General features: G+C 40.9%; 1 protein-coding gene across 2 annotated transcripts in view; it reads left to right on the forward strand.

Annotated features, from left to right (window-relative positions):
- LOC140224339 (cell adhesion molecule Dscam2-like) overlaps positions 1-13,238 on the forward strand; it is a 293,485-nt gene that overhangs the window by 201,595 nt on the left and 78,652 nt on the right. The window contains exon 1 of one of the 2 annotated variants that reach the window (XM_072298966.1): positions 6,739-12,677. The exons of the other annotated variant lie outside the window; for it this stretch is intronic. Coding sequence (XP_072155067.1) covers positions 12,488-12,677 — 190 coding nt within the window. The 5' untranslated portion in view covers positions 6,739-12,487. Of the gene's footprint in view, positions 1-6,738; positions 12,678-13,238 lie in introns of those variants that run through there. 2 annotated transcript variants of the gene reach the window in all.

Genomic DNA, 13,238 nt, shown 5'->3' on the forward strand with positions numbered 1-13,238 from the left:
TTTCCTCTACCATAGTCATATTACCGGAGGAAATTCGACAACTCTCGAAAGTTCATACGGTGTTCTTCCTCAGCACGGCAGTATTGTCTTCATACATCGGAGCCGAATAAGCAAAGCACGAAAAGCCCTGAACCCGACACGTTTAGTTTATACTCGGTTTTATTTCCCTCTTCGCCTTCGACCTCTCTCCTCCTTTCTTTTTTCCCTCGGAGATGATTGTCCGCCACCGTGGCCTTTCTCTCATCCCCTCGCGACCTCTTGTTTTTATTTCAGTTCGCCCGAAAATGATTTTCCATTGACTTCCGCAGTTTCATGTTTCCGTCCGCGACTGGAAATTTAATATTGAATACAAAGGCTCTCCCAATTAGTTACGCCTCAAGATATTTACCCTTTCTGTTTTGGGGCAAAAGAAGAGATCAACTTGAGGTAATGCTTTGATGAAGTGCCAATTTTTTTGCACTTAGCGCTGAGCTTTCCGGTTCGGAGTTTTGAAAGTTCCCAGATGACCAAATTTTTTGAAAAGTTACTTACAAAGTACACTGAGAAAAAGCTATGGCTCATAAACCAATTAGTGGTTCATATGGAACACCAGCAATAGTTGTATTATGAACTAATAATTATCGGTCTGTGAACCCTACTGTGGTACTTCGTACCATAATATGGTATGTATGCCATATATACCATAACTAAGATATATTTACTATTATGTTGCCTTCACTACTATTAGTGGTGTTTCATATGAACCACTAATTGGTTTATAAGCCATAGATTTTTCTCCGTGTAGACGGCAATATCATGAAGGAAGAACCTGACAAACATTTTTAGCCTGCATCCCTCCTGTCTGATCTCTTATAAACTGGACATAAGCCAAGCCACGATAGGAATTTTGTTTTTTAATAGTACGCTCTTATTTCATTTTACACAACTCTTTTGCGTGTAAAAATATGTTTAAAAATTGGGAGGAGGAATTTAGACTTCGAACGTCTCGCTCGCGTTTGAGAGCCCAAATGCCTTGTGGTCAAGCCGAAACGAGAGAGTTTACTTGGAGTTAAAATTAGGAATTTTATTTATTTCGAGGAAAATTAACCAGGGGTTGCTTCTCCCTCACAATAGCCCTCCAAAACCCACTCTCTTGTTCTCTTCTCCTGCGGTTATACTTTCTTTTGCCGAACTTTGCTTCGTTGATTTCTACTTCTTCCTCGGGGCCACCGATTAAATCTTCCGAACTATTTCGCACACATCATAGCTGCTGTATATTCAAACTTCGCAGTTGAAGCTCGTCGAGACAACAACTGTTCTTTTACTTGCTCTCGTTGTTATGCGGATAAAGTTTCATTGCGGAGGATCACGGCTGAGCCAGAGTCAGGTGGAAATTGAAACAAGCGGGAAAGCTCTAATACGTTCGTATTAGAGAAGCGCTCAGCTGTTTTCTATGAAGTCGCGATTTTAAGTTCCTCGAAGAGGCGGAGCATCGTTGAGTGAAAGAACTCGCCCCACCGAAATTCCAACAATCAGTTTTGAGAAAAGTGCCCCACCGTTCAAAAATTAAATCATAGAAAAACGATGTTCGTCCTCCGTTCTTTGAAAGCAGAAGTATTAAAAATTTAGTAAGTTAGTTAATTTATTTATAGACATTCAGCATCTTAGACTATTAACGTCTTTACAAAGAATATGAAAGATGGGTGCATGTACGAAAAAGGTATAACAGATGAATGTACTCTAAATATGTGATGCCCCTACCCGCCATCTTGTTGTTGAGCCGGTGCGTAATCTGAACTCGCCGCGCTAAAAAATTTCAAGTGTCCAATGACTCTTTTATAAATAGGTGTTCATAAGTAAACCCACCTCGCGGATGAAAATATTTGTGTTCTTGTGTGTTTTTTTCTGGTTAATATAGGAAGTGAAACACAGATCAACACACGTGTTGTGTTGATTTTGGTACAGTTTGCGGTGAATTTAACGCAGAAAACAATGAAGAGACTAGGGAAATGCATTGCTCCAATTTCGACATCGGTATTTACTACTCGTTTATTATTAGATTTTTTCAAGAAAACTAGTTTAAATTTTCTTTAGAGATTGTCAACTGAAAGATAAAGTCATTTTGTATTTTACTTCCCGTATCAACTAAACTTTCGTGTTGAAATTTCTCCCTGTGCATGTATATATTTTCAACAGTTTTTTCTCTTTTATAATTCCTTTGTTGAATTATACAATAACCTCTTAATTATTTGACAATTTTAAGTGTTCCGAACAGCTTCATTTTCAATTTTGAGTACCATGCACTTTCAAGAAGTTCACTCCATTAAAAGCAATCACAAGGGCGACTAGGCCGCCATAATTTTTATGATATACATCTCAGGGGCAAGATTCAATAACGCGAAGGACTGTCTGCCTCGGTGTTCTCGGAGCGATAATAATTCGTCGAAAACGGTGTCTGGATGTCGGAATGTAACAGGCGCGCTGCCGTCGTTAAAAAAGCATCATGGCAATTCGCAACCAAGGCATTGGGATCGGAAGGAAACGGTTAAAACTTGGCGCTGGTTCAAATAAGAGGGCATCGAGAGTCGTTGTGAACTCGTTGTTAAAACAGATTGGAGATGTAATAACAGCTCCTAATAATTATGCTCTTGGCCAGTTTAATGTCTGGAAAAACGGGGTTTCCCGAGATCGAACAGGCGTCTTCCTCCCCTTTCCTTCGGGGACACAACTCCTTTACCGTCAGTGGAACACTAGCATGTGACCTCTAAAACGTGATCTCCTTTTTCCTCACCATAAATATTTTACGCACAGTAGTTAAACCTCCAGATTTCTGTCAAATGTCGCATAAATTATAAAGGCGCGAATTGCGGGCCAAGTTTTCCGCAGTATACGTATAACTGAGGGAAAAAGCTCCTTTTGGAGTTTGATTTATTTTAGTGTTTCAGCTTTAAGAATAAGCCCTATGTAACATAGTACGTATTCAGTTTGTCAAACTCTTGCCATTCGCAGGAGCGTATGCAATTTATCGAATTATAGCCCATGTCATCTTCGTGTTTTTTCTGCGAGCGGCCGATAAAACAATAAGCCAATCAGACTCGAATTCAGTTGGTTTAAATCCCACGCAACTGATAATTTTAGTACCAGACATTGATGTAAATATCGACGGCGCAGTCCATAAAACTGAAGCGGAGGAGTCATAAAGGACCGACACCAAATTTCAGCGCTTTTAGAAAGTTTTATAGCATTTGCATACTAACTGTAAAGACGGATGGGAAACTTTTTACAATAGACTTACAGCTTCCGAAGTAACGTATTCAGTTCCCGCGCTACAACATCAATTTGCACGCCTTTCATCGAATCCATGATTGGATAGCTGGCGGAAAGGGGGTTAGTTTGACAGGGCGTCAAGACTCGGTCTAAATAGAGTTTAATGTCAAGCCGTGGCTGCGACGTGGGACGTCTGCCGCCTGCAGGGCTGCAACGTTACAGTCTCAATTTTCTTCGTAACCATACCGTTCTCCATGGGAAGTCCTCGCGATGAGGCATCAGTGGCTGTCGGCCACCAGCCAGGTTGGCCATTTGCATCGCTCATCAAATCCATATTATTGCCAGTGGCGGCCGTTCATACATTATCCTGATGATGCTATAAATTTTGCGTTTTCAGTGCATATTCCCGCCAGCGTTGCCGATCTAATTTGAAGGCGTCGTGCAGTAGCCCTCTTTGACTATCTGAGTGGGTGTGGTCAAGCTGAGATAGATAGAACCATGTACGCCAGGATCCGGCAAGAAATAACCTTCGAAATTTACCAAATTTAAGAGCTCAATAAAATAATTCATTCATTCACGGAGAAAAATTTCCTGTTGGATCAACATAAATTCCCACGACTATTTCCCGGATGAGAAAAATTGTTGAGTCGACAGGAAATATCCTTGTGTCAAACGGTATTTCTGTCATTCCAAAGAGACGCTCTGTCGCTTGAAAGAGATTTCCAATTTAATCAACGAGGATTCTCGTCCAAGAATCATTAATTTGAAAATTATTTTCAGTGTTGAAACGAAATATTTCCCAAGTACTACAAAGAAAACAACAAAATGCAGCAACGCATACGAGTATTCAAGAAAGGGGAAAAAATGCAGATTACTTAGTACTCCTTCCTCCGCGTCATATCTCAAAGAGAAGATGATTTAGATGTGGTAAATTTTTCCGACTGTCCAGGGCAATTGTATTTCATGCATTATTTTTGTATGCTCCAACGGGAAAATCAGAAAGGCCAAGTCCCTATGTGACCCGGAAACTACCGTATTTCATAAATCGCACGTGTCTTTCAGCGGCCTCATAACACTTCGTCCACCGAGCTTCGGATCATTGATCTATAAATAATCGGTATTTCTAGCGACCTAATAATCTTGCGGTACTTTAAAATAAACGTTTGTAGAGATAATCTATAAGAAAATCTAATGATCGTAGCTTTTTTCAGGAAAAACGGGAAGCGTCGGAGACACAAGAAGGATTGGTCTGTTGGCGTTATCTTTACCTTTCGCGTGCATCACATCTGTCGGTATACAGCCGCAACATATTCCGCGGTTTGCGTCGCAGCTCTATAGGGGCAGGTGTGAGGCACAAAAAAGTTATGAGTATACCCAGCCGTCGTGTGTCTACGATGCAAACCTAATTTATTTGTGCTTCCTACAGCGACACCAGTTTACTAGTAAAAGCAGGTATATACGTATACATGTCATAAATAATAATAAAATAACTAATAAACCTATGGAAAAGTATCGGTATACGGGGTGTTCGTGACGAACGCTTTAATAATCGATTATTTACCGTAGCCTCAAATTTGGAAATATCGATAATCGATCATTCACGCCTCGCCCTTGCTTGGTGCGTTACTTTTAAACTCTGTTAAACCACTTACACTTCACGCGACATGATTCGAGCAAGTTATAGAAATCAAAGAGATGAGGCGAGCATAGCAACGCCAATTATTTAATTACCGGAGATCCCCAATGCTCTATTTCACTACAGACAAAGTTGGTGATTTATTACCTCCTTGCTGTGAAGAGTCGTCCTGCCTGCAACTCGAAAAAGTCAGTAGCTCATACTGAGATTTTCAGTATCTGTGACCAAATATCGACAACCGACATTGACTATAATGCCAAATTTTGGATACATTGACCAAAATTCCCTAAGCCCATCAGGCGAATTTCCGCGAGTGGATTTGGTGAAGTTTTTTTTGACTTACTGCCAACCGCCGTTACTACAAAATGGAAGTCCCTCTGGACGACGACGCGCCTACAACATTTGGTTTTCATGCTGGCAGCGATGATGACTTCATCCAAAATTGTCCACCTACCTCCTGAGGTGGGTCGGAAAGTGGGAGGGATGCAAACGTTGGCCAAAATTTAAGAAGCAACTGAATTTAGTTCTTGACTTCAGCAGAGCGCTTTTCCTCCTCTTGTTTGTAATCTTGCCAATCTTATTTGAAAAAATCGACCAAATATTCTCGCGGAAATTCGCCTGTTTCTGACGTGATAGCGAATAAAGCAATAAGTCCAAAAATAAAGTTTTGAGAAAACGGACTCAGAAGCGTCTGACCAGACAATTTAATTGAAAGAAGCCTCCGCTTTTCGTCAAATTCCCACTATAATCATCCGAGAGACTCTTAGAAATCGTTTGAATTTTTAAAAATCGGCTAATTTTATTTTAATTACATCGTATTCACTTACGTTTTACGAGCACACATTTAAAAAACTACCAAATAATTTTTATTTATGACGTTGAGTATTCGTCGGGTTACTACTTTCTTCCCCTTCCTCTCGTTTCTGCAGACTTTGCCAAACGATCTTCTCTACAATTTTTGAGGTTATTTATTTTTTCGAGCTCACTATACTCATTTTACGGAGATGTTTTGTTACCTCCTTTTTGCATGACTTAACAGCCGTCTGGCATCATAAAAGGGTATTATTCATTTTCATGTAAGGCTAGTGTGAGGCAAGGCAATTTTAAGTGCTATCTTCTGCATGCTTTCGTGGTTGCATCTTGGACACACATTCTCAGATTAGAAATTGGCAGAAAAGGGCGGCCTTTTACTTGAAAGCATACTGTCATCATTTGCTCTCTGGAGTAATATTGTCCTTTAAAGTTGTTCTGACTGAAACTACGTCATTTTTCGCGCACTTTCGGCTTTCTCATATATCTTGTTTTGACACTATCAAAACGAATTTTGCTGTTTTAGCTATTTCAGTGCTTTCGTCTTAAAGAGATTAGACGAATTTTGAAGGAAACTCGATTCCGAAAATTTGACGGTTGTTGCTCTCTTCTCTATCTCGGCATCACTGTTTTCATTGGATCTTTGGAGGGATGATGTCACTTACGGCTGTTTTTCTGGAAACCACGTCATTTTTTCGCGCAATTGCGGTTTCCTCATAAGTCTCGTATTCACATAATCAGGATGAATTTTGCCGTTTTAGCTATCTCAGTGATCCCATCTTAAAGAGATTCGATGAATTTTGAAGGAAACTCGATTTAAATTTGATACTTATTGCTGTTTTTGCTATAACGGCAGTATTGAAGAGCCTTTCATCCTGCTGCACTACGAGGGAAGCGCGAAACATGCGGCATCGCGGCTCGGCAAATAATTATGCGCAATTAATTCAGAAGGCGGGTACCGCTCAAAATAACCTGCAAGTGCACAACGGCACCCGTACAGGGGATGAGTCGTGGGGTGGGGGGGGGGTGGAGGGAGCGGGCGTTTACGTCGCGACGAGAACGCCCCGGCGCTTTAGGAGTAAATTTAGGCCACGTTGATAATGTTTTATTGTTCTCGGCCGCCGTCATCGATACGAGGCCCGGCTTCGGGGCTTCATTGTTCGACATGCCGCGTCGATCATGCTCCGCGGTCCTTTCAATTGCGAGATTTCGGGCCGTGCAACTCACTTTTTGGTGACGGCAGAACGTTTCTCTCCCGGTTACCTCTCCAATTTTTGAAAAATAGATAAATGCCCTTCCCCATCAGCAATGGTTGTTGAAATTTGATTTTAAAAAAACTCTTTAAAAAACCGTTCAAACTTACGAAGAATGAAACCTTGTTGGGGTTTCTTTTACGTAAAATTCACGAGGCAAAATTTAAGATAAAAAGTGTTTTAAAACCATTGTATCAATCCAAAGAGTTTTCAGAGTGTTTTTAAAGAACTGCTTTACTTAAATTTGATCGTTTGTACATATTATGTAAAAAGGCCCAAAAGGGTTTCCTTCTCCGTGAATTTTGACAGTTTTTTTACAGAGTTTTTAAAATAAAATTTACAAGTTTTTCAAAAGATTTTTTACAGCCTTTGCTACTAGAATGATACTACCATCCTTCTTGGATTGCTTAAATAGGCTGATTTTGTATTTTTACCAAGGAAACTTTCTTATCAGAAGAATTGAGAAATGTTTGAAGACATGCCATGCGTCTGCTCCTACCAGTTTTTGGCTTTTAAACCAGAAATGACATCTGTTTTATCCTGGAATGCACCTAACTTCTAGAAAGTTACATTCTTACGGGAAAATAGCATGTCTCCAAGAAAACTTCAATTTTTCAGGGTCTATGAACCCATTTACCCCGAGATACTGATTTATCGTGTATTAACTATCATATATACTAACTTTCAAAATTCCATTCAGCAACTTCTGGGAAGAGCGACTTGTTAGTTAGTCTATTTCGACTTTTTCCACCATGAAATTCCCTCTAATCGAAATTTTCGCGCAAGTTAACGTACAATTTGTTTTGTATCGCTAGCTCCCAACTTAACCTGCCGGCAACGATGCACTATTTTCATTGAACCAGCACAAATGGAGGCCCGTGGTAATGATGTGTATCCGGAAACTCTCCCTGCCCCAGATTTTTTACCCTTTTTCTGTCCCCGGGTGACACTTTTGTTCAGGTTTCAATTTACGGGATGAGCTTGCACTTTTGGTGCGCAGATGCAGCAGTTCTGCACGCCTCCCCCCGTATCCTCCGCACTTTGTTCTCTTAGTCATTTTTATTCCACTAATGCAAGCACTATTTTATTCGCCAATGCAGCCCCTTTTTTATCGTGGAATTTTAGTCTTGACTCCGGAACAATTTCCAAGCGTCGAGCGGCATTTGAAACGAACATAAAATGTATACTTGCGGCGATCGGTATAGAGTGTGCGAATTATATTAGTTTTCCATCACTAGTAAGGAAAGAATACGCAAATCTGTGAGTGCATGTTTGCGCCCTTATGATTTGGGGTTTTAACTCCGACGCAGAAGGTGAGATTATTAACTGAAAGATAAATTCAAATTAATTATGTCGTTGAGCTACTATTTTAGTTTGGTGCGTCCCTGAAAATATTCCTTACTTTCTGCGATCGAAAGAAATATTTCAAAAGTTTGATGAGAAGCCCAAATGAGATTCAGGTCCTTTTAACCCTAACCTTCCACCAATCCACTGACTCCGCACCACTGTTCTTGCCCCAGAGGACAAGTATTTTGGTAACCTACTGGTCACATATAGGATCAAACCTGATTTTCGCTTCTCTAATAGATACAGGTTTTGCGATCAGTGCAGAGCACAGCAAGCGTTTTCTATGAACTAAGATATCCAAGCTGACAAACAACTTGAACTCAAATTATAATCATTGAACAGCATTCTCACGGGAATGTGGGGCCTCTGAAAAGGTAAATTACGAGTATTTCTTTTTGTTTCGTGCGTGCAACGAGACGACACAAACATAGCCTTCAAACTTCCGAGATACCGCACGCGTACACCGAAATTAAACTAGTTGTACCACGAATTATACCTGTTTTATGTACCTATTGTAAGGTTCAGAGACTTCATGATTCTCATGAGATGATAAGATCCGTTATCGAAGAAAGAATATATTTGCTAAGTATAATGTAAATTTTCTACGGTCACAAAAAATCAAAACCTTATTTACAAGATGCTTAACCCCAAGCGTGTATTCTTCCTCTACATTTTACCATCAATATTATAATCAAAATCGTAAACATGCGTCATCGCTGCTTTAAATGTGTAATTCCATTGTGAGAATATGCCCTGGGAGTTAGGTATGAAGCCTTGCCTTGAAAATCTTCGATTCAAAACGTAGCCACTACCCTCCCGGCAGTTCCCGATCAATTCCAATAAAATTACGTCCAGCCATAAAGAGGGGTCCAAATCGTCGTCTCGCGGCGCTGAGCCTAAGTTGCAGCCGAGGTGTGTTGACGGGCATCTCATTTTCAGCTCGGAGACTCGTAAAAGTATTGCTATCATATTAAACGTCGTTAGCGCGGAATTGGCTGCGGAGTCATACTGGGAGGCATTGCCACAGCCACCCCGATCCTGGGCATGAAAATCCAATAAATCGAGTGTAAATATGACGCAGAGAATCCTGGGGCATATAGGGTGGACGCCAGCCAGCGTAAACACAGAGCTAGCAAGACGACTGACGAGCAGTGGTGACAAGTTTAGGAACAATTTTCCGTCTAGTAAATCTGTAGTAGTTGTAAAAGTGTGGACCCAGCACTTTTTTACCACCTTGTTACATACGGTCCGGGCCACATTTCTTGGTGCTTTCTTCTCGTTGATATATTGGTTATGCATTAGCAGTGTGACCATATCCATTAACATCTTTAAAGAATAACATCCACAGGCGCTGGAAATTAAATAGCAAGAAGCAGCAATACTTAAAAAATACTCCTTCGCCCACAGCTCTGAAATAAGAATTTTCCTTAAATCTCTATCGTTCTTCGTAAAAGCCCTGAACTAAGACCCGACGTCAGAACAAGGTATTTTGTTCACTCGTTACTGATAAGTGTTTGAGAGGCACTATGTTATCCTTTATGTATGTTCAGTTTACACGAAATTATCCACGCGTGTATCCTTCCTCTACTTTTCACCACCGTTTCTATAAGGCGAAAGTCCTCTCCCCTGTTATGGTTTAACTTGGGGTGCTATACATTTCATCAGTCAGGCCAAAATTCTTGGCAGACATTGATTATTGAAGCCGAAAAATACTGATAGCCTGTGCAGGATTCTAATGAGTCATTCTCAACCATACAATCCGACGAGATCTGGCTATTGATGAAAAAGTTCATTGCGCATCAGTTACGGAGATTGATTTTTGTATCCAATATTATACTCTTCCATGGCCCTGTAGGGTCTTAGGTGTCGCTATATCATCTTCTCAAGGAGGGCCTGGCCCCCCACCCCCCAAGAAAAATGATCCCCAACCCTGTCCCCATGCACTGTGGGATGTGGGAACCCCTGTTGTGCGAATGTGTGCTGAATGCGAATGCTCAATGTGTGAGGAGCCTTCCCTGGAGAATTCCGAATAATTGACTGCATTTTGTGGCTACTTTGACATAAATTTTCATCAAAACCTGGTAGATTTTTAATTTTACTAAATTGTTCTCTGCTCTTTGCATCATGTAGCATTGCTTATCAAGGAATTCACTTGAAGTCTGAACAAGTCTATAATGATTAGGCAGTCTCTGTTTTTACCACACGGATTTTGCGATTGTCCTCGTCCTGAGTGGTTTTTTTTTTTCTTTTTCTTTTTGTCTGAGTTCAACATACCGAATTTTTCATTCAATCCACACACCGAAAAAAAAGTGAAGTTGACTTGACATTCTGGATGTAAGAAAGTGTGTGAGAACTTAAAAAATTCTAAATTACTCCCCACAGCAATTAGTTTTACATATTGGCATTGGTAAAGTAACTGCTGTAGCGGGTTATTCGGTATTTTTTATGTTCCCGCACTTTTTTTACATTCAAAATGTGAAATCAACTTCACTTTTTTTCGGTACACGGAATGTATTGCGCGCTAGTAGGTCCACACTGAAAACTGGGGACGAATCACCTCTTCGCAGACGCAAATGACCGGCGAGGCGCGGTGCTAAAAAATTCGAAGGAGGCCATATTTTAGGGATTCCATCGCCGCGCCGCGTCGCCGCGATGTTGAGTTGGCGTGTTTCTGCAACTTGTCATCGACCTTTGCGCCTCCCTTATCGTCACCTGTGCACGCCTCACATCATCCGCGGGGCGGGGGTGGGGCGCTTATCGGTCGGCGAGCGGAGAGCAGACGAACCGGATATGCAGACAACATTCCTCATTCCAAGCTTGTTCCCTCTCCCACTTTCACTCCTCCCTGCTATCTATCGGTGTCGGTCCCTCCTGTCCGCTCGAGAGTTTTTAGCCCTTTGTGATGCTCCTTTGCATCTATTTATGGGATTCCATCGGCATCACGATCGGAGACAAGATATTGTCGAGATCCAACTTTATATGGACGTATTTCTGCCAAACGGAACTATGTGCATTATGACGTGAGCACTGTTATGCGTATATGCTTATAGATCTAAGGGGTCATGTCGTAATACACTTAGTTCCGTTTGGCAGAAACACGTCCATGTAATGTAAGCTTAAAAAGAGATAGGTTCGGTTGGTGTGCGTCTTCTCTACTGATTTCTGCAAGGAGAGTCTTCTGTGGAAAGCCATCAGCAAGGGACTCGCAGGACACTGGTAAAAAAAACCTCTTGGACCAATGTCGCATTGCATTGACTTAAGAGTGCAGTTTCTTGTCGCCGGATTTAAGAGTCTTGAACTCTTGTTTCAAGCGGATTTTGCATTGATTCAAGCGGATTTTGCATTGAAACAAGAGTCCAGACTCTAAAGGCGACAAGAAACTGCACTCTTGAGTCAAGAGGTTTTTTTTTTTACCAGTGAAGAAAGAGTGGAAATTAGTTGAATTTTCTTTTTAAATGACAATAATTTGTACAGAGTGCTGACATTTCAAAATCATGGGTTGAAAAACGGTAACCCTGCGAGTTTGAATATTAGAGCCAAACGCAACAGAGCAAAACGCGTATTAGCGCCTACAAGACTGCAGAAATACTTCACGCATTGCGCGTACTCTACGGTGCGGACGGCGCGCAATGCGGGAAGTATCCCTGCCTGTACGCGCAATGTGTGAAGTATCCATGCACTCTTGTAGGCTCTGATACGCGTATTGCGCTGGCTGCACTAATGAGTTTCGATCTAACACTCAAATTTGCGTAGTCATCGTTTTTCAACTCATGATTTTGAAATGTTTGTACACTCCAGGTATATGAATTTTTTAATAAAACGATCGAATTTTTTTTAACAAAAAAGTAAAAGCTGTTTTATTATAAATTTTCAAATATTTAAAAACTCGCGCTTTCACTTGCATATTGTAAGTGTAGTCTAGCTGAGTCTTAACATGTCCAATTTAATAGTTGACTTCAATTCAATGCTAATTTTGTTGATTTCCATTATTTCTCAAGCACTATTACTTGTAAGTCTTCTACGCTCGTGCCTCGGAATCTTTGCGCGGATGTCAGTTACGGATTACTTCATCCCAAAAATATGTGTATCATTTTCCATTGAAACCTCCTGGCAGTAGTGCCTCATACCCACATGTCCTCAATTTGTGGGTCAAATTCACGGCCTGCTGGTGCAGAACCACGTTGAATCGGCAAGCATGCAATTAATTGATTTCCCTGTGTTGCAGGTGAGTGGTGTGCTCATTAGACTGACCGCGCAATTGCGATCGTTATCGGATGCTGTTGTCGCAAGTGGTTTGCCTCCTCAGTTAGAAGTCGGGTGCAATTATTATTGTATCGAGAGCTCTCGTACCCAATTCAAGCAGCCAATCCGATCCGCATCTCCAGGTCTGTACTGCGTTTTGTCAGATCGGGCTCCCGTGACGTCATGAATAACGGAGAGCCAATTTTTATGTGAATAAATATCTCCACCATTGGATGTTTCAGTGTCGATTGAGAATGAATTCGTGGTACGCAAGGAGAACGAATAATTGAAAGGAATTTTTAAATGCGAAACAGCGCGAAAATCACCATGACTTAAATTGAGTATCACACCTGCATGTTCGAATATTTATTTATTTTACTTATTCATTCGTCCACGGGTGATTACCAAACAATAGAGAAAAACGATTACACTAGTACATTTGCCTAGAGCTTAGCTCGCATGGCAAGTGTAAGCATATTATTTAGATAAAGCTTTGATCCAGTTTCTACAAATGAAAAACAGAAAGAAAGATAAATAAAATTTTTCCAAGAACAAGAAAAACAGATAGAAGATACTGGTTTTTTAAGAAGCCTCAATATATTAAATATCATGCTCGCCTACCTTTTTCGGCCAATATTTTGGGTTAATGATGTTGAGTCGCCTCATTGATGCCTTAATCGAGTAGAGCTGCTATTCCGGACGGT

The sequence above is a fragment of the Bemisia tabaci genome, chromosome 3 (assembly GCF_918797505.1).
Source record: "Bemisia tabaci chromosome 3, PGI_BMITA_v3".
Taxonomy (NCBI): domain Eukaryota; kingdom Metazoa; phylum Arthropoda; class Insecta; order Hemiptera; family Aleyrodidae; genus Bemisia; species Bemisia tabaci.